General features: G+C 43.1%; 2 protein-coding genes across 3 annotated transcripts in view; one reads left to right on the top strand and one right to left on the bottom strand.

Annotated features, from left to right (window-relative positions):
- The window catches only part of LAMC2 (laminin subunit gamma 2), a 66010-nt gene extending 64491 nt beyond the window's left edge, over positions 1-1519 (top strand). The window contains exon 24 of the mRNA XM_007989243.3: positions 116-1519. Coding sequence (XP_007987434.3) covers positions 116-369 — 254 coding nt within the window. The 3' untranslated portion in view covers positions 370-1519. The remainder of the gene's footprint in view (positions 1-115) is intronic.
- Positions 1520-5177: 3658 nt separating this feature from the next.
- Positions 5178-26791, bottom strand: part of NMNAT2 (nicotinamide nucleotide adenylyltransferase 2) — a 175222-nt gene continuing 153608 nt past the window's right edge. The window contains exons 9-11 of one of the 2 annotated variants that reach the window (XM_037985840.2): positions 17844-17945; positions 17644-17711; positions 5178-9673 (exon numbers count right to left, since the gene is read on the bottom strand). In XM_037985840.2, the coding sequence (XP_037841768.1) occupies positions 9571-9673; positions 17644-17711; positions 17844-17945 (273 nt within the window). In that variant the 3' untranslated portion in view covers positions 5178-9570. The remainder of the gene's footprint in view (positions 9674-17643; positions 17712-17843; positions 17946-26791) is intronic. The other variant, XM_073011694.1, reaches the window with a different exon arrangement.

Here is a 26791-nt window from a genome sequence, read left to right as displayed (position 1 = left end):
TTTGCTATAGGCAAGTGGAAACGGGAATTAGTTATGGGTATAGAAAGGCACTCATGTTCAAGGAAATCTAACTACAGGTTTTCTATGTTAACTCATGTCTCATTCCTTGAAATAGACCAGCCTGTCAGTGTAGATGAAGAGGGGCTGATCTTATTGGAGCAGAAGCTTTCCCGAGCCAAGAACCAGATCAACAGCCAACTGCGGCCCATGATGTCAGAGCTGGAAGAGAGGGCACGTCGGCAGCGGGGCCACCTCCATTTGCTGGAGACAAGCATAGATGGGATTCTGGCTGATGTGAAGAACTTAGAGAACATTAGGGACAACCTGCCCCCAGGCTGCTACAATACCCCGGTTCTTGAGCAACAGTGAAGCTGCCATAAAGATTTCTCAACTGAGGTTCTTGGGATACAGATCTCAGGGCTCGGGACCATGTCATGTGGGTGGGTGGGATGGGAACATTTGAACATGTTTAATGAGTATGCTCATCAACTGACCTGACCCCATTCCTGATCCCGTGGCCAGGTTGTTGTCTTATTGCACCATACTCTTTGCTTCCTGATGGTGGGCAATGAGGCAGATAGCACTGGGTGTGAGATTGACTAAGGATCTGGACCCCAAAGAATAGACTGGATAGAAGGACAAACTGCACAGGCAGATGTTTGCCTCAGAATAGTCATAAACAGAGTCCTGGAATTTGGGCAAGTGCTGTTGGGTTACAGTCAACTTATTCTTTGAGTAATGTGACTAAAGGAAAAAACTTTGACTTTGCCCAGGCATAAAATTCTTCCTAATGTCAGAAGAGTGCAACCCAGTCACACTGTGGCCAGTAAAATACTAATGCCTCATATTGTCCACTGCAAGCTTCTTGCTGATCAGAGTTCCTCCTACTTACCACCCAGCATGTGAACATGTTCTCCACTTTCAAGCTGGAGGAAGTGAGCAGTGTTGGAGTGAGGACCTGTAAGGCAGGCCCATTTGGAGCAATAGTGCTTGCTGGTGCCTGCCACCTTTAAGTTCTGGACCCGGGCATGACATCCTTTCTTTTAACGATGCCATGGCAACTTGGAGATTATTAAAGCGTTTCCTACCAGCAAAGCAAATGTTAGAAAGGCATTTATGTTTTCAGTTTAAAAGTGATAGAAAAGTGTGGCTTGGGCATTGAAAGAGGTAAAATTCTCTAGATTTCTTAGTCCTAATTCAATCCTACTTTTCAAACACCAAAAATGATAAGCATCAATGTATTTTATCTTATTTTCTCAATCTCCCCTCTCTTTCCTCCACCCTTAACAAGAGAATGTTCCTAATCACACTTTGACTGGGTCACGTCCATCCCTCCATTCATCCTTCCATCCATCCTTCCATCCATTACCTCCATCCATCCTTCCAACTTATATTTATTGAGTACCTACTGTGTGCCAGGGGCTGGTGGTACAGTGTTGACATAGTCTCTGCCCTCATAGAGTTGATTGTCTAGTGAGGAAGACAAACGTTTTTAAAAAATAAATTGAAACTTACAAACCTTGTTTGTCACAAGTGGTGTTTATTGCAATAACTGCTTGGTTTGCAACCTCTTTGCTCAACAGAACATATGTTGCAAGACCCTCCCATGGGGACACTTGAGTTTTGGCAAAGCTGAGAGAGCTCTGGGTTGTGCACATTTCTTTGCATTCCAACTGCCACTCTGCGCCTTTCTACAACTGATTGCAACAGACTTTTGAGTCATGATAACTCCAATGGGAATTGCTGGAGAAACCAGAGGCACTTCCACCTTGGCTGGGAAGACTATGGTGCTGCCTTGCTTCTGTATTTCCTTGGATTTTCCTGAAAGTGTTTTTCAATAAAGAACAATTGCTAGATGTCTGGGGTCAGTTTCTGATTTACTAAACTCTAAGCCTATCATGGTACCAAAGCAATGGAAATGAAAATGCCACAGAAATGGCAATAGGTCCTAGAGTTGGCATCTTCAGTTCCCACTTCTAAGCATCTTACTTTGCTCTTTCCAACCATAAGGGATTGATGATGCTGTCAATGAGATTTTTATGAGGTTTAATTGATGCTGTCTCCTAAGCATAAAGCTTTATTTCTAGAACAACTCAAGCTGGGTGGAGGGGGGTGGTATATTTAATATTCTTATCTTTTTCATCAGCTATAAAATGCAGGTTGTGGTGCATATGTCATGCTTTTAAAGAAGTTAAAATGTACTAAATTAAGATCATGAATTGGCCATCTACACAAGCAACTGAGGAAAGAATCCTGCTTGTGTCCATTGACCCCCAAATTCTGATAGGTCTGGTCACTTTGCTTTACCTTCTGTGAAAATGAATTTGTAATCCTGTCTTGGCATACCCAATTACACATTCTACAGATCTCTTGCTATAATAAACAACCAGTGCCCAGACTCCACAGTCATTTCAGAGGCCCTGCCATTTACAACATGTGACTTCTGAGGTTGCCTAGGGGATGGAGGGTTATGGCCATTCCAGCAGGTTGTCACCAGCTGATGGAAAGGGAAAAGAACATGGAGTAAGGAGACACAGGAAGGCCAAGCTTAGGAGGGCCTCACATGCCATGGTCCAAAACCCATGAAAACAATCACATCTACCCTGCAAAGGGGTCTGGAAGATGTAGTCCTTTGTTGGAAGCCACTTCTCAGTGACAATTCTACATTATGAAAGGAGAAAATGCATTGTCGGTGATTGGCTATCTCTTCCAAGTGTAAGATTAGACAGTATGTGTTGTAGGAAACTTGGTGAGGGATCCCATTAGTTAATAACCATGGTACGTGTAATCATATAAGGATTCCTCAATGGAATAGATTGTTTTAAAAGTCGTAAGAGGCTGGGCGCGGTGGCTCACGCCTGTAATTCCAGCACTTTTGGAGGCCGAGGCAGGCAGATCACGACATCGAGATTGAGACCATCCTGGCTAACACAGTGAAATCCCGTCTCTACCAAAAATACAAAAAATTAGCCAGATGTGGTGGCGGGCACTTGTAGTCCCAGCTACTTGGGAGGCTGAGTCAGCAGAATGGCGTGAACCTGGGAGGCAGAGCTTACAGTGAGCCGAGATTGTGCCATTGCACTCAAGCCTGGGTGACAGAGCGAGACTCCGTCTCAAAAAAAAAAAGTTGTAAAACTGTCTGACTGTCTTCCCTGACAAATGGGAGATGATACCTGAGTAGAGATGGGGAATAGAAAAATGACTTATGGGGCTTCCCTTAGTGTACAAATAATTCTCCCATTTCTAAGGACCTGAAAAGTTAACCATAAGAAGAGAGAAGGGGATGTGGCTTCCCCAGCACCTAGACTCCTGTTGTCAGTCCTTAACCTGACCCTGCCAAGATAAGGAAACTTTCCTTCTGATTTTTCATCAGTATTAGTAGTTCATAGTGAAAGCTTTCTTGAACTTCTCCTCTGAGAGTTTCTGGTTAATTATGCTGTTGGTAAGCTATTACACACGTCATCTACTTTAACTCTTAGGGACCTCTCTTTGGAGAGAGGGATGGACATGAAACTGCCCATAGACTGTAACTTCTTAGCAGATGTATTTCTGGTCTTCTCCGAGGATGTGGTTTCTTTTCAGTACTCTCCAGTACTTCTCTCAGCCTCTTGGCAGGCTGGAGAAAAGGACAAGAAAATGCTTAGTAATATTCAGTGTTTTGAACAAGTCTCAAGGACCAGGAATATGTTTATTGTGTCTTCTTTTAATGTTTTGCTTGGCAATGGGAAGGTTATGGATTCTTGCCGTGGTTCAATTTTCCACCAGGAGAACATAGGTTAGAATTTTTCTCTCCTTTCTTCATACTATTGGCTACACGGAACTTTCTAGGAAATCCGAAGATCTAAAGCTTACATATAGGTCATAAGGGAAGAAATGTGTATGTGCACATATGTTAATTCATATTTAGTATATATATTTTATAAGTTAGCAAATTAAACCAGTGTTTATATTTCACTTTAAATGAGCTCCTGGCTGAACGCGGTGGCTCACGCCCATAATCCCAGCACTTTGGGAGACCAAGGCAGATGGATCACCTGAGGTCAGGAGTTTGAGACCAGCCTGGCCAACATGGCAAAATTCTGTCTCCACTAAAAATAGAAAAATTAGCTTGGTGTGGTGGCAGGCACCTGTAATCCCAGTCACTCTAGAGACTGAGGCAGGAGACTCACTTGAACCCAGGAGGCTGATGTTGCAGTGAACTGAGATTGCCCCATTGCACTCCAGCATGGGTGACAAGAGCGAAACTCTGTTTCAAAACAAAACAAAACAAAACAAAAACAAAACCCAAAGCAAATAAATGAGCTTTCATCATCATGTACTCTCAGGACAAGGAAAAAAAAAGGCAATGTTTAGCTTTGGAAACAAAATAGCAAATGTTAACACAAGTGATCAATGTACAAACATATCAAGCATCATTATGATGTGCCATGAAACCCACACAGATGCATACAAAGCTGCCACATCTCAATTTTAAGCCAAAAATAAAAGATAAAAGAAAAAAATACTAAGAACCCCAAGAACCAAATGATTCATTTAAAAAATTAATCTGATAAACAAATGGCTAACCCTTCAATGAACTAGCCTAACAGGGAATTACTGTTTCACCTTCTGAATCATATCTGATAATTAGCTAATGGCAATCACCATTCACACCTAACACAATACAGGGTGTGTGACATGACTTAAGGTGAAATAAGAACTGATAATCACAGCAGGATTGAACAATTAACAAATTATTCACTTTTGCTTGTTTACTTTGCCAAAACATATTGCGAGTTTAACAAGTTCTGTTTTAGTTAAGATCTTTCAGGCTAAAAAGTTGTTCAAATTTTTCATTTTCACAAATATAATTTTATTTCATAAAGTACTAATTTCATTGAGGAGCCAAAGTTAACCAACACTGGACTATGCAGATTATCAAGATCTAATATTTAATGTTTTAAAACTGAAAAAATGGAGACACAATTTACAAATTTGCTAATTATTCTTCCCTTTATCATCCTTGGATGTGGCTGTACATACTTTTATATTACACATGTGGCATCAGCTGAACCAGGCAGGAAACTGCTTGTTCTAAGTACATTTTTACAACTGTTGTCTCCTGTCAAGTAAGATTATGAAGAAAAAGTGATTAATGCTGCAACTCACAGAGAAGGTTCTTGAGCAAGACACAAGACTCTTGTAGCATTGTCTTATTTATTAACATAATTGAAACATTTTGCATAAAACTCTTGCCCATGACTATTCTAGCAACAAAATCGTACTCAAAATATTTCACTGTGAAATGGTATTGCAACTTGAATATCATTTTTTATTAATGAATTGATTTCATAAAGCAAATCTTACTCTTAAAATGGCAGATTATGTGATCAAAAAGTGATTCAAAAAAAGCTTCCCCCTCCCCATGCCAACCCTCAAGACCATGTGGATCCAGCTGAATCCTCAGCCCTGGGACTAGACTAAGGTCGAGGGAAAGAGCCGTTACTCATTCCTAACCAGAACAGGCTAATAGGACACTCCAAACTCACACTACAAAGAGACCACATGAACAGTCGAGTGTGCTGGGCAGCTATAAGATGGTGCAAACTGGATGAATTTGGCAGAGCATATTCATCGCCATTACTACAATGCTATTCCTAAGGTGTCCTAATTGTATGAGCTACAAAATCGGTCCCTGTTTCCATTCTTCCCATCTCACCTGTTGGCCCTCCTGCAGTAGGTAGCCTTGGGAGAGATCCTGAGCTTTTCATATTCTTCTGTTTTATTTTTGCATTACTGTTTGGATGAGTAAAATGTAATAACATGCTCCTCTCTCTTAGTCCTCTAAAAGAGTGTGTGTGTGTGTGTGTGTGTGTGTGTGTGTGTGTGTGTGTATCAGTTTGGGGAGAGTAGAATTGGGTTGTTAAGTAAAAGTTGTTTCTCCCTGTAATTCTCTGCCTTTTGCTGTAGTTCAATTATTGAGTCTCACTTTCTATTTAATTTGAACAGCAAGTTCTTTAATTCTTTCTGAGAAGCTGGAGCTTGAAACTAGAGAACGTTGTTGAAAGGTTGGCCAAGCTGAGACAGGAAGAACGGTGTCTCTAGAAGCTCTAGCTTTGGGTTTCAGGCACTTCAGTAAGAGACTTTTCCCCCTTGTTCCTATGTACATTCAAGGAAAATGAAAGCAAGAAGGCTCTAGAGGCTACCTGGGGTTGGGGGTGTGTGACTGAGGTACCCACTAGCAGCACAGCCCTCCCGGAGGACCATTCCTTAAGGACAGAGTTATTGACAAAAATTCCTTCTGCCTGTTCTTACATCAGCCACTTTCAGAAAAATGGGAGGGATATTTTTTTGCTGGTGGGCAGGAAACAAAGCTCCAGACCCCTCTGGACATGATTGTTCCAGTCCATGCCTTTCTCACAACCTCTGAGCCATGCCAGTCTTGGATTGGCCTTGCAGGAAGGAGCAGGACCCCAGAGGCAAAGTCGGGGCCCAGAGGTTATCCTGTTGGCACCTGGGGCACCACTTCAGATTCTGAATCATCTTTCTGGTATTGGCTGTGGCTGGGTCATGGTCACAATGTCCTGTCCTGGATTCAGTTGTGCTGTGACCTTTCCCTAGCAAATGAAAGGGGGTGTATGTGTGTGTGTGTGTGTGTGTATGTGTGTGTGTGTGTGTGTGTGTTGGGGAGGGGGGGCGGGGCGGCGATGGGAATGGACGATTCTATCCAAAAGAAGATTCACTTTCTTTTTATATTAAATAGGAAACCTGTTTTTAGTACAGCACCTGTAATCCACAAAGATAAGATCTGCCCCACTTCATTCCTAGAAATCTACTTCTGTGGCACCTGTTCTTTGTCTTCATTCATCTCACTTTCCCTCCCCACTCCCACATGCCTTCTGCCTGTATGCAGAGAGTGCAGAGCCAGCTTCATTCCTTCTCGTGGGCTGTAGACCAAATGGGGCTTGACCACAGCAGAGTAACAGAGGGGACCAAAGAAAAAGAAATCGAGTCTTCCTCAGGTCTGCTCATGGAGGTCCCATAAAGTCTATCCATAACTCCAAGTCCTTAAACAAGCCATGTTTCCCAGGAAATTCAGGCACCTGTTTTCCTTTGTTTCATTTCCTGACTTATGACTGTCCTGCCTGGACAAAGGCTGTTCCAGATTTCGCTCTCCAGCAGTAGCATCATCCTGAGCACTCTCTGGGTCTCCCTTCACCTTCCCCAAAGCAATTCTTTCTTAGATTCATGGAGTCCGTTTCTGGGATTTCTTCCAAGTTATTGAGATCTCTTTCTAAAGGAAACCTAACAGTGGCCTTCCTTACTATCACACCCTACCCTGGGACTGGTGTTACCATCCTCTGTGTGGGGAGCACCTGGGACAGACATAATTTTAAAGAAATATGCCAGGGTAAGGCTTGGGAAGTGTAGAAATCACATGGGTACCTGGTCAGCAACATGAGGAAATGGAGGGTGTGGTGTGACGGCCTAGGGGTCAGGGAAACAATGTCTTCTTGTCGGGCTTTACACCTGCTGGCTGACCTGGACCAGCCATTTAATCCCATGGGCCTCTGCTCCCTCACCTTTTAAAGGAAAGTGTTGGATCAACTGAACTCTAAAGTGTTTTTCAGTTTATTACTTCATGATCCCTAGTCAAACACTGCTACTCAAAAACAGGATTTTTCTTCCTTCCTCTGAAGATTATTTTTAAAAATCCAAGAGGAATAACAGACTCTCTGGATGCTGCTCTACCATGTTCTTCTGTTCCTTTTACCACAACCGAAGGATGTTGCAGATGTGAAATGTGTGGTAAAAAACATTGTCTTTGCTTTCAGGTCCCACATGGCCCCTCCTGGCCATAGTTGGTACTAGATTTTGATAGAAGTATCCTAATACTCAGGGACTATTTCTCAAAGACCAGAATCCCAAGAGCCAGAGACTGGATGAGAGACAAAAAGCACAAGAGAGCAGTTTCCTTATGGCTCTCCAAGCAGGACATGCATGAGACCCTAGTAACCAGAAGGAAAGCTGGCAACACTGTCTGCACGAGCAGAGAGGAAAGTAGAAAATTAGAGAAAAAAGGAGTGAAACAACTTAGTGGCTCCTGACCCCTCCCAGATCTTCCTTCTGGGAACCCCCTCCCCTGTTAGGGAGATTTTCTCAGACAGTTCCTGCAGCTTCCGGGCTCTGCAGGGGCTAGAACCAACCACAGAAACAAGGCCAAGGCACTGCTTCTCAAGAAGGAACTGACCTCAGGCACTGTCTGAGTTACGTCAGCTAGAGAGGGTGAAAATAATCAGTTATCATCAGGGCAACAAATTGCTTTCTCCTAGTTCATCCTGGACTTACAATATGAAAGAGACATTTCCCGGCCCAACAGAAAATACATAATTCCAATTAGCAAAGACCTCCAGGACTGAGTGGACTTCTAGTGTTGTTTTGTATAGTTTTGCTTTTTTAAAGACACGACTGCCTGATCTGGATCTAGTCCTGCTTATGTGATTCTTCTCAGATGCAGGAATGTGTCTAAGCATGGCCTCCAAAGGTCCCTTGGAAATCCCTGGCTGGTAGGGAACCTGCACTGTGCCATCAGCTACAGCCCACATAAGTAAATGAACAGATGCCACCAGGAAATGAGAATGGACTGGCTCTGTGTGATCATAAGCTCAGAGCAACAGGGAAATGATCATTTGAAACTAAGAAAACAGATTCAAATTATTCTGAGAAAACCGACTATCCCCAGACTTGCGTCCCAGGTTTCAGAAGCTGAAAATCTCACTCCTGATCAAAGGTTGCTGCTGCTGCTGCTACTGCTAAATGTGTGTGTGGATGTGCATACGCAAGTGCGCACGCGTGTGTGTGTGTGTGTGTGTGCATGTGTGTGGTGCTGGAGAAGTGGAGGTTGCTTGGCCTTCTCTACTGGGTGTGGCCCTGATGCACTCACTGAGTGCTGAGGCTGGCTACAGTGTCCTATCAGAGGGGAAGTAATACCACAGGAGCACATCAAGACTACAAACATAAAGAACCATGGACACTGATTTCATCCAAGTTCTACAGGGAGTGAACAAAGAAAAATAAATAAACAAAAGAAAGAAAAGAAAAACAGCCCTTTGTAGTAAAGGGCATGCTGGGAAGGCAAGAGCCAGAGCTGCCTCCCCAGAACATGCTGGGAGGAGAGGCACCAGAGCCACCTCTCTAGAGCATGCTGGGAGGAGGGGCACCAGAGCCGCCTCCCCAGAGCATGCTGGGAGGATGGGCACCAGAGCCACCTCTCTAGAGCGTGCTGGGAGACGGACACCAGTACATCTCCAAGGACTGCACTTCCCCCGACTCCCACCCCATTCCCTCACCCACCCCCAACCCGGAGACTAGAGGAAAGTCTGTCCAAAGATGACTGTGGAATAGGGAATGCCATGGTTCTCTGCAGGTCCCCCACACTATGGGGGGTTAAGTCAGCAAGTAGGGAAAACAGTCAAGACGAGGAGATTGAAAAACAGAGAGGCAGGAGAGAAACAGGGGGCTGACAAAGATGGAGGGGCCATTGTGTTGCTGGAGGACGAGGGGAGAGTGGAGCCGAGCGCTGTGTAGCTGCTAGCCGGAGGCATTGATGTACAGCTGGCTTTTAAGGATGTAGTCGATGACCGGCTGGGACAGGTAATCCACAACATGGCCGTCCCCATGCTGGAGGGCCAGCCTGCACAAGAAGAGATGACAATCAGATGGACGTCCACACCCAAAGCAAGCCAGGAGGACTGACATGCCCCATGTCTCCCCAACACCCCATTTCTAGCCTTTTCTCAGGTTGAGTAAATGGTTCTGTATTAGGAAAAGCTCTCTTGCCTCCACAACTCCTTCCCCACCTTGGTGACATCATTCATTGTGGTTCTGCCACTTCCGAGGCGAGAGGCCTTGGGAAAGTTATTTAAGCCCTTCTGTTCTTCAGCTTTTTTCCTCTAAAATGAGGGTAATATCTGGGCCCCTCTCATTTAGTTATTCAAAGGATTAAATGAGTCATTATGCAAAGCACTTAGAAGAGCACCAGACACACAGCGGGCATCTAATGTATTCACTATTCTTTTTTCTCAAATAAATTGTATTGTGTATATTTAAGTCATACAATCTGATGTTGTAAGATACACACATATTATCATCATATAATATAGTATAATATACTATCTATGTTATATTACATATTTATTATATATATTTTATAATTTTTATATTATACTATATTATTTATATAATAGTGTTCATATTATATTATTTACATAACAGTGTTAATATTATATTATTTATATAATATAGTTTAATGGTTACTACAGTGGAACAATATTAATATATCCATCATCTCACTCAGATACATATTTGTTCTTGTGGCGAGAATAGCTATAATCTACTAATTTAGCAAAAATCCTAAATATAATACACTATTATAGCTGTCATCCTCATGTCACCCATTAGATCTTTCAACTTGTTTGTCTTACATATTTGCTACCTTGTATCCTTTGATCAATATCTCCCCACTTTCTGCCCTCCACACTTGACCCTGGTAATCATGTTTTATTCTCTATCTGTATGTTTAAGATTCCACATATACTCCTACATATTTGCTACTTTGTATCCTTTGACCTGTATCTCTCAACTTTCTGCCCTCCACACTTGACCCTGGTAATCATTGTTTTATTCTCTACCTGTATATTTAAGATTCCACATATAAGTGAAATCATGCAATATTTTTCTTCCTGTGTCTGGCTGATATCACTTGGCAGAATGTTTTCCAGGTCTAGCCAAGTTGCGGCAAGTGGTAGGAGCTCCTTTTTTAAGTCGAATAATATTCCACTTCCGTATGTGTGTGTGTGTGTGAACACGTTTTCTTTATTCATCCATTGATGGACATCTAGGTTGTTTCCACATCTTGGCTACTGTGAATAATGCCACAATAAACTTGGAAATGCAGGTATCTTTACAAGGTGGTGATTTCATTTCCTTTGGGTGTATACCCAGAAGAGGGATTGCTAGGTCATATGGCAGTTCCATTTTTAATCTCTTTAGGAACCTCTATACTGTTTTCTATAATGGTTGTACCAATCTACATTCCCACCAACAGTTTACAAAGGTTCCCTTTCTCCACATCCTCATCAACATTTGTTATCTCTTGTCTTTTTGATAATAGCTATTCTAATAGGTGTGACGTAGAATCTCATAGTGCCTTTAATTTGTATTTCCCTGGTGATTAGTGATGTTGAGCATCTTTTTATGCACCTGTTAGCAATTTTTATGTCATCTCTGGAGAGATGCCTACTCAAATCCTCTGGTGGTTTTTTTGTTTGTTTGTTTTGAGAGAGACAGGGTCTCACTCTGTTGCCCAGGCTGGAGTGCAGTAGTGCAGTCATGTCTCACTGGAGCCTCAAACTCCTGGGCTCAAGCAATCCTCCTGCTTCAGCCTCTCAAGCAGCTAGGACTTCAGGCACATGCTACCATGCCTGGCTAATTTTTTTTTTTTTTTTTTTGGTGGGAACAGGTAAGGATAGAGACAGGGTCTCACTATGTCTGGAACTCCTGGCCTCAAGCAATCTTTCTACCTCAGCCTCCCAGTGTGCTGGGATTATAGGTATGAGCCATCACACCTTGCCCCTTTGCCCAGTTTTTAGTTGAGTAATATGTTTTCTTGCTATTTTGAGTTGTGTAAGTTCCTTATAAATCTTGGATATTAATCCCTATCTGATATATGATTTGAAAATATTTGATTGTTTCCTTTGCCGTACAGAAGCTTTTTAGTTTGAAGTCTTATTTATTTATTTATTTACTTGCTTTTGTAGCCTGTGGCATCCAAGACATAATTGCCAAGACCAATGTCAAGGAGATTTTCCCCTATGGTTTCTTCTGTTTTTTTTTTTTTGTTTTTTTTTTGTTTTCCCCTCAGGTCTTATGCTTAGGTCCTTTATTTTGAGCTGATTTTTGTGGCTGGTGTAAGATAAGGTCCAATTTCATTATTCTGCATATAGAAAGTTTTCTTGGCACCATCTATTGAAGAGACTATCCTCTCTTTATTGTGCCTTTTTGGTACCTTTGTCAAAAATCAGTTGACCATATATGTTTGAATTTATTTCTGGGCTCACTATTCTGTTCCACTGCTCTATGTGTCTGCTTTTATGCCAGTACCATACTATTTTGATTACTATAACTTTGTAATATCATTTTAAATGAAGAAGTGTGATACCTCCAACTTTTTTTGTTCTCGTAATTGCTTTGACTATTCAGGGTCTTTTGCAGTTCTGAGCAAATTTTAGGGTTGATTTTTCTATTTCTGTGAAGTATGAATGCCCCTACTGGGATTTTGATAGAGATTTCGATAGGGATTTCATTAAATCTTTATACTGCTTTAGGTAGCATGGACATTTTAACAATATTAACTTTTCTGATCCATGAGCATGAAATGCTTTTCATTTATTTCATTTATTTGTGTCATCTTCAATTTCTTTTGTCCATGTTTTATACTCCTCTATGTACAGATTTTTCACTTCCTTGGTTAAATTTATTCCTAAGGGTTTCTCTTTCTTTCTTTCTTTCTTTTTTTTCCCCCAGACAGAGTCTCACTCTGTCACCCAGGCTGGACTGCAATGGTGTGATCTTGGTTCACTGCAACCTCAGCCTCCTGGGTTCAGGTGATTCTCCTGCCTCAGCCTCCTGAGTAGCTGGGATTACAGGCACATGCCACCACGCCCAGCTAATTTTTGTATTTTTATTAGAGTCGGGATTTTACCATGTTGGCCAGGCAGGTCTCTAACTCCTGACCTCAAGTGATCCACATGCCTTGGCCACCCAAACTGCTGGGATTACAGGTGTGAGCCACCGCACCTGGTTGTCTAACTGCTCTTGATAGTACTTTCAGTACTATGCTGAATGGAAGTGGGGATAGTGGGCATTCTTGCTTTATACCAGATCTTAGAGGAAAAGCTTTCATTTTATCCCCATTGATTATAATGCTAGCTATGGGTTTAAAAATAAATAAATAAATAAATGGCCTTGCTGGGTGCGGTGGCTCTGTAATCCCAGCACTTTGGGAGGCTGAGGCAGGCGGATCACAAGGTGAGGAGATCGAGACCATCTGGCCAACATAGTGAAATCCTGTCTCTACTAAAAATACACAAAAAATTAGCCGGGCGTGGTGGTATGCGCCTGTAATTCCAGCTATTCAGGAGGCTGAGGCAGGAGAATCGTGTGAACCTGGGAGGCAGAGGTTGCAGTGAACTGAGACCATGCCACTGCACTCCAGCCCGGGCAAAAGAATGAGACTCCATCTCAAAAAATAAAAATAAAAATAAAATAAGTAAATAAATAAAAATGGCCTTTATTATGTTGAAGAACTTTCCTTCTATATTTAAACTGTTAAGAATCTTTATCAAGAAAGGATGTTGAACTTTGTCCAGTGCTTCATCTGCATCAACTGCTATGGTCATGTGGTTTTTATCTTTCAGTCTATTTATGTGATGTATCACATTGACTGATTTGCATATGTTAAACCAGTCTTGTGTGCCAGGGATAAATCCTACTTGATCATCATGTATAAACATCATGTTGTGTTGTTGAATTCAATTTGCTAATATTTTATTGAGGACTTTTGCATCAATGTTCATCAGAAATGTTGGCCTACAGTTTTCTTTTCTTGCGGTGTCTTTTTTTTTTTTATACAGAGTCTTGCTCTGTTGCCCAGGCTGGAGTACAGTGGCACATGATCTCAGTTCACTGCAACCTCCGCCTTCTGGGTTCAAGCAATTCTCCTGCCTCAGCCTCCCAGGTAGCTGGGATTACAGTCACATGCCTGGATAATTTTTGTGTTTTTAGTAGAGATAGGGTTTCACCATACTGGCCAGGCTCGTCTTGAACTCCTGACCTCAAGTGATCCACCAGTCTTGGCCTCCCAAAGTGCTAGGATTACAGGTGTGAGCCACTGTGCCTGGCCTCTTGTGGTATCTTCATCTGGCTTAGGTATCAAGGCGATGCTGGCCTCATAGAATGTGCTAGGAGGTATTCCTTCCAGCTGTATTTCTTTGAAGAGTTTAAAATGTATAGGCCGGGGTGCAGTGGTTCATGCCTGTAATCCCAGTACTTTGGGAGGCCGAGGTGGGTGGATCACAAGGTCAAGAGTTCAAGACCAGCCTGGCCAACATAGTGAAACCCTGTCTCTAACAAAAATACAAAAATTAGCTGGGCATGGTGGCAGGCACCTGTAGTCCCAGCTACTTGGGAAGCTGAGGTAGAAGAATCACTTGAACTCGGTATGCAGAAGTTGCAGTGAGCCAAGATCACGCTACTGCACTCCAACCTGGATGACAGAGTAAGACTCTGTCTCAAAAAGAAAAGGAAAAAAACAAAACAAAACAAAACAAAAACAGAAGTACTGGTATTAATTATTCTTTGAAAATTTGGTAGAATTCAGCTCTGAAGTCATCTGGTCCTGGCTTTTCTTTGTTGGGAGGTTTTTAATTACTATTTCAATCTATTTGTTATTGGTTTGTTCAGGCTATTCCTGATTCAATCTTGCCAGATTATCTTTTTAAAGGAATTTTTCCACGTCCTCTAGGTTACCAAATTTGTTTGCGTATAATTGTTCATAATAATTCTTTATGATCCATCTTATTTCTGAAACATTTGTTATAATGTCTACACCTTCATTTCTGGTTTTATACATTTGAGTCTTTTTCAGTCTAGATAAAGGTTTGTCAATTTTGTTAATTTTTTTCAAAAAACCAACTCTTCATTTTATTAATTTTTTCTATGGTTTTTCTATTCTCTATTTAGTTTTGCTCTAATCTTTATTATTTCCTTCCTTTGGGTTTAGTTTTTTCTTCTTTTTCTAGTTCCTTGAGGCATAATGCTAGGAAATTTATTTGGGGTCTTTCTTCTGTTTTAATGTGAGCATTTATTGTTAGAAGCTTTCCTCTTAAAACTATCCTTATTTTATCCTTTTGGGTTCCTCTGCATGCTGGCCTCAAGAGTATGAATCCTCTTCCAGGGATTCTTGGGATTCACTACATCTTTTTTTCCTACAGGAGCCCATGGAGGAGAGGCACCAGCAGGTATAAAGGACTCCAGTGACACATTTTGGCTTCTGCACAGTTTTTTTCCAGCCTTGGTCTGGCTGCTTCCTGTTCTCTCCTAACACAATAGTCTAGGTGTCAGACCCAAACGAATTATTTGTAAAAATTCAAATATTCCTCCACATACCTAGATTCTAAAAGGCATCTGAGCCCTGCCTGTGAGATCTCACTGGAGACCAGCTCACTGCCTTTCAATGCATGCACAGCCCTTGAAACCACCTTTGCAAACTTATGACTGAGACAGTGAAAGAGATCTAACTTAACTGACTCCATCTTGCTTCTAACCTCCAAGTTGTCCTTGTTCCCGGTGTAGGCTGAACTAACTTCAGGAGAAACTTAGTTCATAGTTTATAGTTGGGGAGAAACTTAGTTTATAGTTTAAAAAAAGATGATAACAGCCCTTTCCCAAAACAGACCTCCTTCTTGCCTGGGGACTACATTGCCTTTGTAGGACTAACATTAGCCACAAGATTAGAAATTATGGTTTAGGAGTCATGCAGCTGAAGGCTACAAGATATGACCCTCCCTAAACTGCTCCTAAGATCAGTGCTTGCGATATTTTGTAGACCCTGCACTTGATGGACCAGCTGGCACCACCCAGATCAATAAACTGGCTCATTTGAACTTGCGCCCCGCTCCCACCCAGGAACTGACTCAGTGCACGAAGACAGCTTCGACTCCCTATGATTTCATCTCCGACCAGTCAGTACTCCTGGCTCACTGGCTTCCCCCACCCACGGCGTTATCCTTAGAAACTCTGCTCCCCAAATGCTCAGGGAGACTGATTTGAGTAACAATAAAACTCTGGTCTGCCTCACAGCCGGCTCTGCGTGTATTACTCTTTCTCTATTGCAATTCCCCTGTCTTGATGAATCTGCTCTGTCTAGGCAGCGAGCAAGGTGAACCCCTTGGGTGGTTACACCCTGACCTTGCAAGTTAGGTCCCTAAGTGCCTCCTCACATAGTTAAGCTTTTTGAAAAAGTGTGTATACCTGTGACTCAGAAGCAGATTCCTAAGCCCACCCCCCAAAAATTCTGATTCAGTGGGACTGGGCGGGACACAGGAATTTGTACTGTTGTATAACTCTGCATGGCGACTCTAATGTGCAGCCATGTTTGGAACCACATCCTACTCCTCTCCCCTTACTGCCCATTGCTTCTGCCCTCACCTCACAGTGGATGCTACCCTTGTGAGTGCCTCTGTAATTGCCTTCCAGGGAAGAAGGCAATTACTTTTTAAAGTCCTGGTCTCATTTGATTTCTCTGAAAGATGGGACGCAGACGGCAATGCTCTCCATCTTTGTATCCTCTCTCACCTTGGCTTCTGGGCCACCACTGCTGGTGATTTCTAATTGCCTTTTAACTTTTTATCAAATGCTAAAATGTTTGCAATGTTCCCCATAGTCTTCTCTTCTTGACTCTTTCTGTGAGCTTGTCCACACCTAGAATTTTAATTGACACTTACATGTTCATGGCTTTCAGTTTTACACTTCTAAGCCTCTATATTCTGTATATTCCACCATCCCACTTAACATTTCCACTTTGGGTTTATGGTAGAAACTGGTAACTGGCCCCTAACACCCATTCTTTCCTTCTTTGAGTTAGTAATAAAGCATACTGAGTTTTATCTGGGCGTGTGGCTGCCTAGCTACACAGTCTATTTCCCAGCTGTCCTCCACCCCTGAGTCAGTGTGATGCAAAGGGAAGTGGTATGCACAACTCTGGGTCACCTTAAAGACAAAGCTTCTTGCCATGGGCTTCACCTTGCCTTTTCCCACTGGCTGAGAAGAGTCACCATTGTAGCAGCTGTGCACCCAGAGATGGAAGTTTTATATGGATGAGGCCGTAGATTCCATCTTTGACTTCAGTAAGAGGGAACTAAACATCTAACATTTAAAACTCTGAATACCGGATTTTTTGTTTGTTTGTTTTGGCAGCTTAGCCTGTACCCTTGTCAAACATTATTCTGTAAGTGCCTCCAACTAAAGAGTCCACAACTGAAAACACCCTCTTCTCGCCTTAAAGCAGCTAAGACTAGCTAATGGACTGTCCCCCCTTTTAAAAGTAAATGGCTGGGGCCAGGCACAGTGGCTCCCGCCTGTATTCCCAGCACTTTGGGAGGCTGAGGTGGGCGGATCACTTGAGGTCAGGAGTTCAAGACCAGCCTGGCCAACATGGTGAAATCCCCATCTCTACTAAAAATACAAAAATTAGCCGGGCGTGGTAGCATGTGCCTGTAATCCCAGCTCCTTGGGAGGCAGAGGTAGGAGAATTGCTTGAACCTGGGAGGCAGGGGTTGCAGTGAGTCAAGACTGCACCACTGAACTCCAGCCTGGGCAACAAGAGTGAGACTCTGTCTCAAAAAAAAAAACAAAAAACAAAAAACAAAAACAAAAACAAAAAAAGGTAAAATGGCTGGGAACAAATGAGGTCCAAACAGAAAGCTAAACACCAGGGCAGCAGATGTCTGCCTGAATCTTAGGGTCATCTCTGATGGAGGAAAGTTATGCGGAGACTTATAAGACAGTTTGACTAAAGTCTCTCCGGCCATTTGTCAAACATACCTGCTCTTGGTTGAGCTGACAACAGACATGGGATGGTTGATGTCATCCTTCACCACCATGATGTTGTTCTGAGGACAGAGCAGAGAGAGTCAGTTGCCAGTCCCTCCCACTAAACTCCTTTTGCTCTCTCACTCCTCCAGCTGCCGGGACTCTCACACAAGGGCCATATTACAGATGCACTAGCAGGATGGAGGACTCACTTTGTATTTGCGGAGTATTGAGGAGTGATTCATGATTCGGTCTGTGTCGGCTGCATCCCGGGGCACCACCACAATCCCAAAGTCGCCAACAATCACCTCCATCTGAAGAAACAGAGAGAGGGCGCTTTGGTGAAACCCTGATCCCAAACTCCTACCAAGCAACTACTTAGCATGGTGGAATCCGCTTCCATTCATCCACATGCAGCCCCAAGCTTTAGTCCCAAACTGGCCTTCTTCTCAGCCCCATCAGCCAGCTCCTTCAAGGAACAACCCTTAACGGTGTTAACAGAATAAGTGAAAGCATTGACTGGTACACAGAAGTCGCTTAATAAATACCCTAGACTTAAGGAATAAATGAACTCTTACATGTCTGGCAAGATCTCTCCAGTTCCTGAGGCTCCCATTGAGTTCACAATGCTGCAGAATCACGTGAATGACATCGCGTCCTTACCTGGTAAACACCCTCTGGAGTGAAACAGATCCCTCTGTTCAGCAAGCACATTTGAGCCCTCAGATGGACGTCATGAGGGGGACCAAATGCTCTTCCAGCTCACCCTCATAAAAACTGCTGTGGGACTCAAGGGGTAGCCAAGAACTAGAACTAGAAGTTTTTGGAATGCATCACTGGGCACCCAGGCTGTGGTAGGGAGATGATGATGATGATTAGGGTTACTTCAGAGATCAGTTTTTGATAGACGCGCGGTGCCATGTGAGAAATGAAACTTCTTTTTTTTTTTTTGAGGCATGTTCTCAGTCTGTCACCCAAGCTGGAGTACAGTGGCACGATCATGGCTCACTGCAGCCTCAACCTCCTGGGCTCAAGCAATCTTCCCACCTCAGCCTCCAAACAGCTGAGACCACAGGCACATACTACCATGACTGGCTAATTTTTTAAAATTATTTTTTTGAAGAGATGGGGTCTTGCTATGATGCCCAGGCCAGTCTTCAGCTCCTGGACTCAAGTGATCCTCCCACCTCCGCCTCCCAAAGTGTTAAGATTACAGGCGTGAGCCACTGCACCTAGCCAAAACCTTGTTTTCATTTAAAAGAAATAACATTTTTATTTTCTGACTGTAGATGCAATGCAAGCTTAGAGAATCTAGGAAAAAAAATACAAATCAATCACAATCACACAATCCAGGTAGTGACTGTGAATGGTTGAGTGTATATCTGCAGTTTTTTTCCTCTCTGCAAATAGGTGTATATATCCACAATTGGATTAAACTATAAAATTAGCCGCTTCACCTATCATTTTTCATTAGCATTATATTTTGAGAATTTTCTTACATTGTTAAAAATTATTTGAAAACATAACTTTTAATAATCTGTATATTTTACACTATGTGTACAGTTACTTCTGATTTTTTGCAATTATACGTAACACTTTAATGAAGATCTTTGTACATAAATCTTTTATCACATCTCTGATTATTTCCTTAGGAAAAGAAATGATATAATTGGATAAAAGGAGATAAGCTGGACATAATTCAAGCTCTTGAGACATATCACCAAGTTGCTTCCTGGAAATTTGTGCCAACTTTTATTTTGAAAGAGCCTGAAAGTTATGGCATTTAATACTCTTGGATCTACCCTGGGCATATTACTGTTTAGATCTTACCAGTTACAGATCCCAGACGGGGGAAGGGAGGAGGAGATAGGTGGCTTCTAAGCAGCACAGTCCATTGAGCAAGACCTGATTTGAGGGCAAGGGACCCAAGTTTTTTCCCATAATTATCTCAACAAGTGGCACAAAAACAGATATACTGGGGCACGGTGGCCCCTTCTCTCCAGAGGATTTCTACACCAGCAGAATTCCATTTCTAAGCCTGATTTACTGGTTTTGTGTGTGTGTGTGTGTGTGTGTGTGCACATTCTGATTATTTCTGTCCACTTTTACTCTGCTTCTCCTACTGCTTACAACTGGACCTACACTTGCAGCTGGAGCTCTGATGTCGCTGAAATAAAAAGTTAGCTAAAGGTGTCTTAGGAGGAAAGTCGTAGAGAGAAGTTGAAAAGCTAGGTGTAGAATATCAGAGCCCCCATTGGATCATGTAATCTGGAAGATACAGAGAATTGCACAACACACTGCATCTATTCGTGTTGTTCGGATCGGGTAAACTGACACCAAATCTCTTGTCTTATAAACCAGAAATGGTAGGGAGAGGCAGGGCAGGGAGTTGGAGTTAGAGTCAGCTCCTTCTGCCATGGCATTTAGGATATTGCACTGGGACTCGCTACTTAGACACTGGTTCTCAAACTTGGCTGCACATTAGAATCACCTGAGGAGCTTTAAACATTTCCAAAGCCTAGCTCACATCCAAGATCAATTAAACCAGAATCTCTGGTGCTGGAACTCAGGCAGCAGCAGTTCTTTAAATTCCCCAGGTGATATCAATATACAACAAAGCTGGTGAACCAGTGGTCTAAGTACTTAATTAAAGTTCTGGGGAAATTGGCAGAGAAAGAGACAGAAAAGAGAAGGGAGGAGAAGAGCAGAAGAGAGTGGGGAAGAGAAAGGAGGGAAGAGGAGAGGAGGACAGGAGAGAAGAGAGAATCTATCCAAGCTGGTATCCATGGGGATTCCTAAGCTACGTGGTTATGTAGATGTTTCAAGATAATCTAGTATAGATTGCATAATGTAGGATCTGCCTTCAAATTGATTCTGTAAACTTGATGAATGTTTCATATATGATGTTTGTAATAATGGGTCTATATAAAGTGAGCATTCTAGTTTAAACCAGGAAAATAATGGCTCAGAATAGCAGTCCTCATGGGGGAATCGCCCTGTGGGTGACAACAGTGCAGCTGCTGCTCTGCACTCAGTACCTAATGAACTGAGCGCCCAGTGAATCACTGTGCCAGGCTGTTCAGTGGGTGGCAAGCAGATGGAGGCCTTACTGCTTAGGATGTTTTCCTTTTCCAAAAACAGTGACAGACTTGTCCCTGGGAATCACAGATGGGTTGAGGAAGAGAGGATCTACGAGACAAGATCTACAGCTTTAGGGCATCACGGCCGGGGTTTAGGCCAGAGACTGCAGATACTCTCTGCTGCTTTGGCCAGACACTGTTTTTGTAGCACCTGTTTGGAGAATTATGGGAGAAAATCTGGGTGTCTTGCCCCCAAAGCAGGCCTTGCTCAATGAGCTGCACTGCTTAGAAACATTGTTCATGGTGGAGGGTATTTGTGTGTGTGCGTGTGTGTGTGTGCGTGTGTGCGTGTGCATGTGTGTGTGTGCATGTGTGTGTGTGCGTGTGTGCGTGTTAGGGAAGGGAAGGTACTAGGTGCTAGAGCTGGTGAGATGTGCCCTCAGTCCAACGAGTGCCCATCTCCCTCTAGGAGCTTAGCTGTCCTTCCCACCTCAAGTCCCCATTGCCTGCCTCCACCAGGCCTCAGGACACTACCCTCTCCTGGTTGTCCTTCTACCTCTCTGGCTGCTGGCTACTCCTTTTTGGGCCCCCGTGCTAATTCCTCCTGTTCTATCTGACCTTGAGCCACTGAACTCCTCCAAGCCTCAGTCCCTGGATGTTTTTTTTTCTATTCACACTCACACCCTTCATGATTTCATTCAATTTTGAAGCTTTAAAAGCACACTAAAGGCTTCCAAATTAATGTTTCCAGCAATAACTTCTCTCCTGAACTGGAGGCTCGCATGTCAGCTGTCTTCTCAATATGCCCACTTGGATAGGCCATCTCAAACTCATTAGGTCCATGAGCCCCTGGCCCTGCTAACATAAACAAATAGTTAAACCAACCACTCCCCTCAAAGAAATGGTTTTCCTGTCATCTTTTCCATAAAGAGAAATTCTCTTCCTCTTTTTTTTTTTTTTTTTTTTTTTTTTTTTGAGACAGAGTCTCGCTGGAGTACAGTGGTGTGATCTTGGCTCATTGCAACCTCTGCCTCCCGGGTTCAAGCAATTCTCCTGCCTCAGCCTCCTGAGTAGCTGGGATTACAGGCGCGCGCCACCATGCCTGGCTAATTTTTGTATTTTTAGTAGATACAGGGTTTCACCATGTTGGTTAGGCTGGTCTCGAACTCCCGAGCTCGTGATCCGCCTGCCTTGGCCTCCCAAAATGCTGGGATTACAGGTGTGAGCCACCATGCCCAGCAGAAATTCTCTTCTTATAATTGCTCAGACAAAAAGCTTTGGTATTTTCCCTGATTCTTCTCTTTCTCTTATATCCCACATTCAGTCTGTAAGTTAGTCCAATGGACTCTACCTTCAAAGCAAATCCAAGAATCTGCTCATTTCTCACCATGTCAGTCCCTTCTATACTGGTCCAAGGCTATTTTGTTAGGCTGAATAATGAACCTGAAAGATATCCAGGTTCTAATCTCTGGAACCTGTGAATATGGCAAAAGAGACTCTGCAGATGAGATTAAACTAAGGATCTTGAGATTATCCTGGGTTATCTGGGCAGGCCCTAAATGCAGTAACAAGTACCCTTACAAGAGGCAGAGGGAGACTGGACTCAGAAGAGATAAGATAACGGGAGATGGAGCAGAAAGAGATTTGAAGATGCTCCACTGTGGGACTTGAAGTTGGAGGAAGGGACCATGAACCAATGAATATGACAAATGCAGCTCTAGAAGCTGAAAAAGTCAAGGAAACCAATTTTCCCCTAGATCCTCTGGAGTTGTTGGCCTTGCCAACAACTTGATTTGGGCCCAATAAAACCTATTTCAGACTTCTGACTTCTGGGACTGTAAGAGAATAAATATGTGTTATCCTAAGCCACCAAGTTTGCAGAACTAGGAGACTAGTTCACCTCTATCATCTCTCGTTTGGATTTCTCTGGTCTCCCTGTTATTTTCTTGCCTTTTTTTAGTCTATTCCCAATAGCCAGACTGATAATGTTAAAATATAAGCCAAATCATGTTGCTCCTTGGCTTAAAATCTTTCACTTAAATGTCACCTTCTTGGTGAGATCCTTTCTGGCCACTCTAATTCAACCTGCATCCCTTGTGCGCTCCCACCCCTTAAGCCTAAATTCTCACCAGAGTTGCACTTTCACCCTTTTGGTTCTCTGAGCAGCACTAAGGTGGTTGGCAAGAATAGTCACTTTACAAAATGTGGCAAAAAGGGAGCCAGGAAGAGAGCACTTGATTCATTTTATAAGACTGGTATGATGTAAAAATACCAGCTATATGTTCCATATAAGAAATAACGGAAAAACACCACTCCCAAGGATTCGAGAAACCAAAATTGCGTGGAGTTGTGATAGCCTCAAGTGTTGTGCATTTGAAGTGAGTCTTGCTCATCTGCAAAATGCTGAAATTGCATTTAGAAAATTCAAGCTAATTACTGAAGATCTCCAGGGCAAAAACTGCCTGACTCACTTCCATGGCCTGGATCTTACCCGTGACAAAATGTGTTCCATGGTCAAAAAAAATGACAGACCATGATTGAAGCTCAGTCTGAATCAAGACCACCAATGGTTATTTGCTTCATCTATTCTGCGTTGGTTGTGCTAAAAAGAGGCAACAATCGGATATGGAAGACATCTTAGGCTCAGCACCAACAGGTCCGCCAAATCCTGGAGAAGATGATGGTAATCATGACCAGGTGCAGGGTGGAGGGGTTGTTGTAGACAAATGACTTGAAAGAAGTGGTCAATAAATTGATCCTAGACAGCACTGGAAAACAGAAAAAGCTTGCCAATCTGTCCTCTCCGTGATGTTTTCATTAGTTTTTCCAGAGCCACTACCTTCACACAAAGGTAGTGGCTCTGGAAAAACTACTCAGGGGAGAGATAGGGGCTAAAGTTGAACAAGCTGGTGGATAAAAGCCACTGGACCAAGAATCTGTTAAAATTCAGACTTTTAAGGGTGACAAATAAAAAGTATTATTTGTGAAAATAAAATAAAATAAAATAAATGACAACAACAAACATATTCCCCAGACCTCACCTGAGAAATTTTGATATAGCATGTGTCAAGGGACTGGAGCTTCTCTCTTTACAAAGCTCCCTAATCCTTCTGATATACACCCATCTTTGGGAATTGTTGCTTTAAATCACATGGACAATTACGTAAGCTGGTAATATTCTGACCTGGTTTAGGATGGGGTCAAAATGAGATACTCGTGGGACAGGTACCTCAGCACCTCTGAGAAGTCCAGCAAGAATAAGGACATTCCTCCTGTGACCTCAGAAGCAGGGGGTGTAAGGGCAGACATCTGACCCCAGGAAGCACAGGGCACTCAGATCCCCTTCCTATGGCGCCTGCAGGAGTGTGCCCAGGCCTCTGGACCTGAACTCTTGTTTCTGCTCGAGGGGACCAGCACCTCGTGTCTTCATGAAGAGCTCTCTGTGGGTCTTGCCCTTGGGGTGGAAAGGTGGGGTGGATGAGTGGCCGATGTAGTAGAACTGTCCTGATTGGTAAATCTCATTCCTGATGGTGACCAATGTGACCCCACACCGTGGGCAGGATCAGGACACAATCTTCTCCCCCTGCAGCACACAGTGGCCCTCAGTTTAGCACTGGCCTGTGTTGAGCCTCAGAGGTGGGGGTCTGTGGCATTCATCCTGCTTCTACTTCCTGCTCACAGGCACATCTTTGATCGTATCTTTCATCTTCTGGTCAAAGGCTCCCCAGGGGAGGTAGGGAAAGGGATGGGGAGAGGATGTGGGAGGCGGTAGACTCTGCTTCCCCAAATGTGGGGAATCTGAGGGAAGGATATGAGACATGTTGAGGCAGGAAGCAACTTGGCCTTGGAAGAGAAAACACTCATGACCCAGGCAGCAGAGCTCTTGGAAGGAACATAGAGTTTGCATCATCCCTTCAAGAGGCTGAATTTCAAGACCTGCCCTGCTGGATTTAAAGGGATGCTTTGAGGGGGTGGATGCCTTGTGGTCTTAGCCAGGCACTTTCCTAGACACTAGGGATGCAGGGGTGAGCAAGGCAGATATGGCTTCATCTCTTGGACAGATCACTGTCTGGTATGAGACATTAAACAAATGATTATTTTCAATTGTATTTACTGCTGTGAAGATATGAGTAGGTTGCTACTGGGTGGCTAATATCTTACAGTGACTAATATATCATGGGTAACTGGCAAAAGTTTGGGCCATATCCCATGGGGGAGGCAAACTGTATTATGAGCTGAACTCCTCCAACCAAGTTGTTCTCAACTTTCATTCAACAAACTTTTATTGAGCATGTATATGGTGAACTGGGCACTATTCTGGTATTGGTGCATAAGACAGGCAAGTTTCCTGTACTCAAAGGGCTTACCTTCAAGTAAGGAGAGATCATAAACAAATAAATATATAAATAAGAAAACATCATGGCAAGGTGTGATGTCTCACACCTGTAATCCCAGCACTTTAAGAGGCCAAGGAGGGAGGATCACTTGAGCCTAGGAGTTCCAGACAGCCTGGGCAACATGGTGGTAAGACCTCATCTCTAAAAAAACAAATTTTATTTTAAATTAGCTGAGTGTGTTGGCACGTGCCTTAGTCCCAGCTACTTGTGAGGCTGAGGGAAGAGGATCGCTTGACCCCAGGATGATCACTTGAGTCTAGGAGTTCAAGGCTGCAGCGAGCTATGATCACGCCACTGCACTCTAGCCTGGGTGACAGAGTGAGACCCTGTCTCTGAAAAATAAATAAATAAAAGGAAAACATCAAATAGGGTTAAGTACAATATTCATTATAAAACAAATGACCTTTATGTTGAAACCTATGTGATACGAAGGGATGGGCACAGGGATATCTAGGAGAAGAGGATTCCCAACGAGGCCACAGCTAGTACAAAGACCCTGAGGTGGGGAAAACTGTTCAAATAAACTAGGTGGGACTAGGGCACATGGTGGTTGGAAAAGTAGACAAGGACCAGATCATGATGAAGACAGGGTTTCATTCCAATTGCAAATAAATGCCATTAGAGTGTTTTAAACAGAGGGCTTGACTTCCATTAGCAACAGGATCCAGCGTATGTGGATTTGCCCTGGCAGGCTTAACTGGTAAGATCCTCTGCAGGGCCACCCTGAGATCAGCGTTCTGAAGCCTGACTTTCCCTCCCAAACAGTGCTCTCTTCTCAGGTATAGTACATCAGCGACTGCAGCCCACTTGTGTTTTTTCTCTGAATAAGGATGAGTCAGGGATGCACATGGACCCATTGGGAAGGAGGGGAAGAAACATTGATTAAGGTGCCTGCTATGTGCCATGCACAGTACTAGGAACTTATCACATTTAATCCTTATGACAACTATCTTCTGAGATATGTGCCTCAGTTCTTATTTCATAGATGGGGAAACCAAAACTCAGTGAGATTTAATAACCTATCCAAGTTGCACAGCTAACAAGTGAATGGAATCCACTCTGGTCTGCCTTAAAGACTCTTTCCTCCACATCACACCTCTCCTAGATCCATTTTTAAGACTCATATTGTAGTGACTTGAAACTTCTTTGGTTAAAAAATTTCTATTTGAAAATATATTCTACCGTATTTTTTCCCCCAGCTTACCACAGCTACTTGGGAGGCTGGGGTACTCTGCATCACCCTTAGAGTATTATAATTTTAGTATACTTCTGGATGACTTTTAAAAGATGCCAAGAGAGAACTTCTGGCAAAAGCCATGCAGTACGTGAGCAGCTTCTGAAACATGCTCCCTCCATTTCAGTAAAGGATGCTCCACCCTTGCTCTAGCCCCTGCCACTCTGGAGGGAAGGCTGGAAGGAAACTAGTAGGGTCAGAGTTCAGCAGGTGGAAATGCATTTCCAGGATGGCCCTCTTAATGAAGAAAAAGAAAAAAAAAAAAAAAAAGAGACAGAACCATTCTTAAGAGGGGCTTCCCAAATGAAATCATCCCCCCTCCCACTGCCAACTTAACTGGGGGTGTGGGAAGGCAGGGGATTCCAGACTCAAGTCAACAGCCTGGAAACCAAACCAACAGTGCCTTTCACATGAGAACAACCAGAATCCCCCATTGGTAGAAGCTGAGC

The sequence above is a fragment of the Chlorocebus sabaeus genome, chromosome 25 (genome assembly GCF_047675955.1).
Source record: "Chlorocebus sabaeus isolate Y175 chromosome 25, mChlSab1.0.hap1, whole genome shotgun sequence".
Lineage (NCBI taxonomy): Eukaryota > Metazoa > Chordata > Mammalia > Primates > Cercopithecidae > Chlorocebus > Chlorocebus sabaeus.
This window is presented reverse-complemented; position numbering and strand designations above follow the sequence as displayed.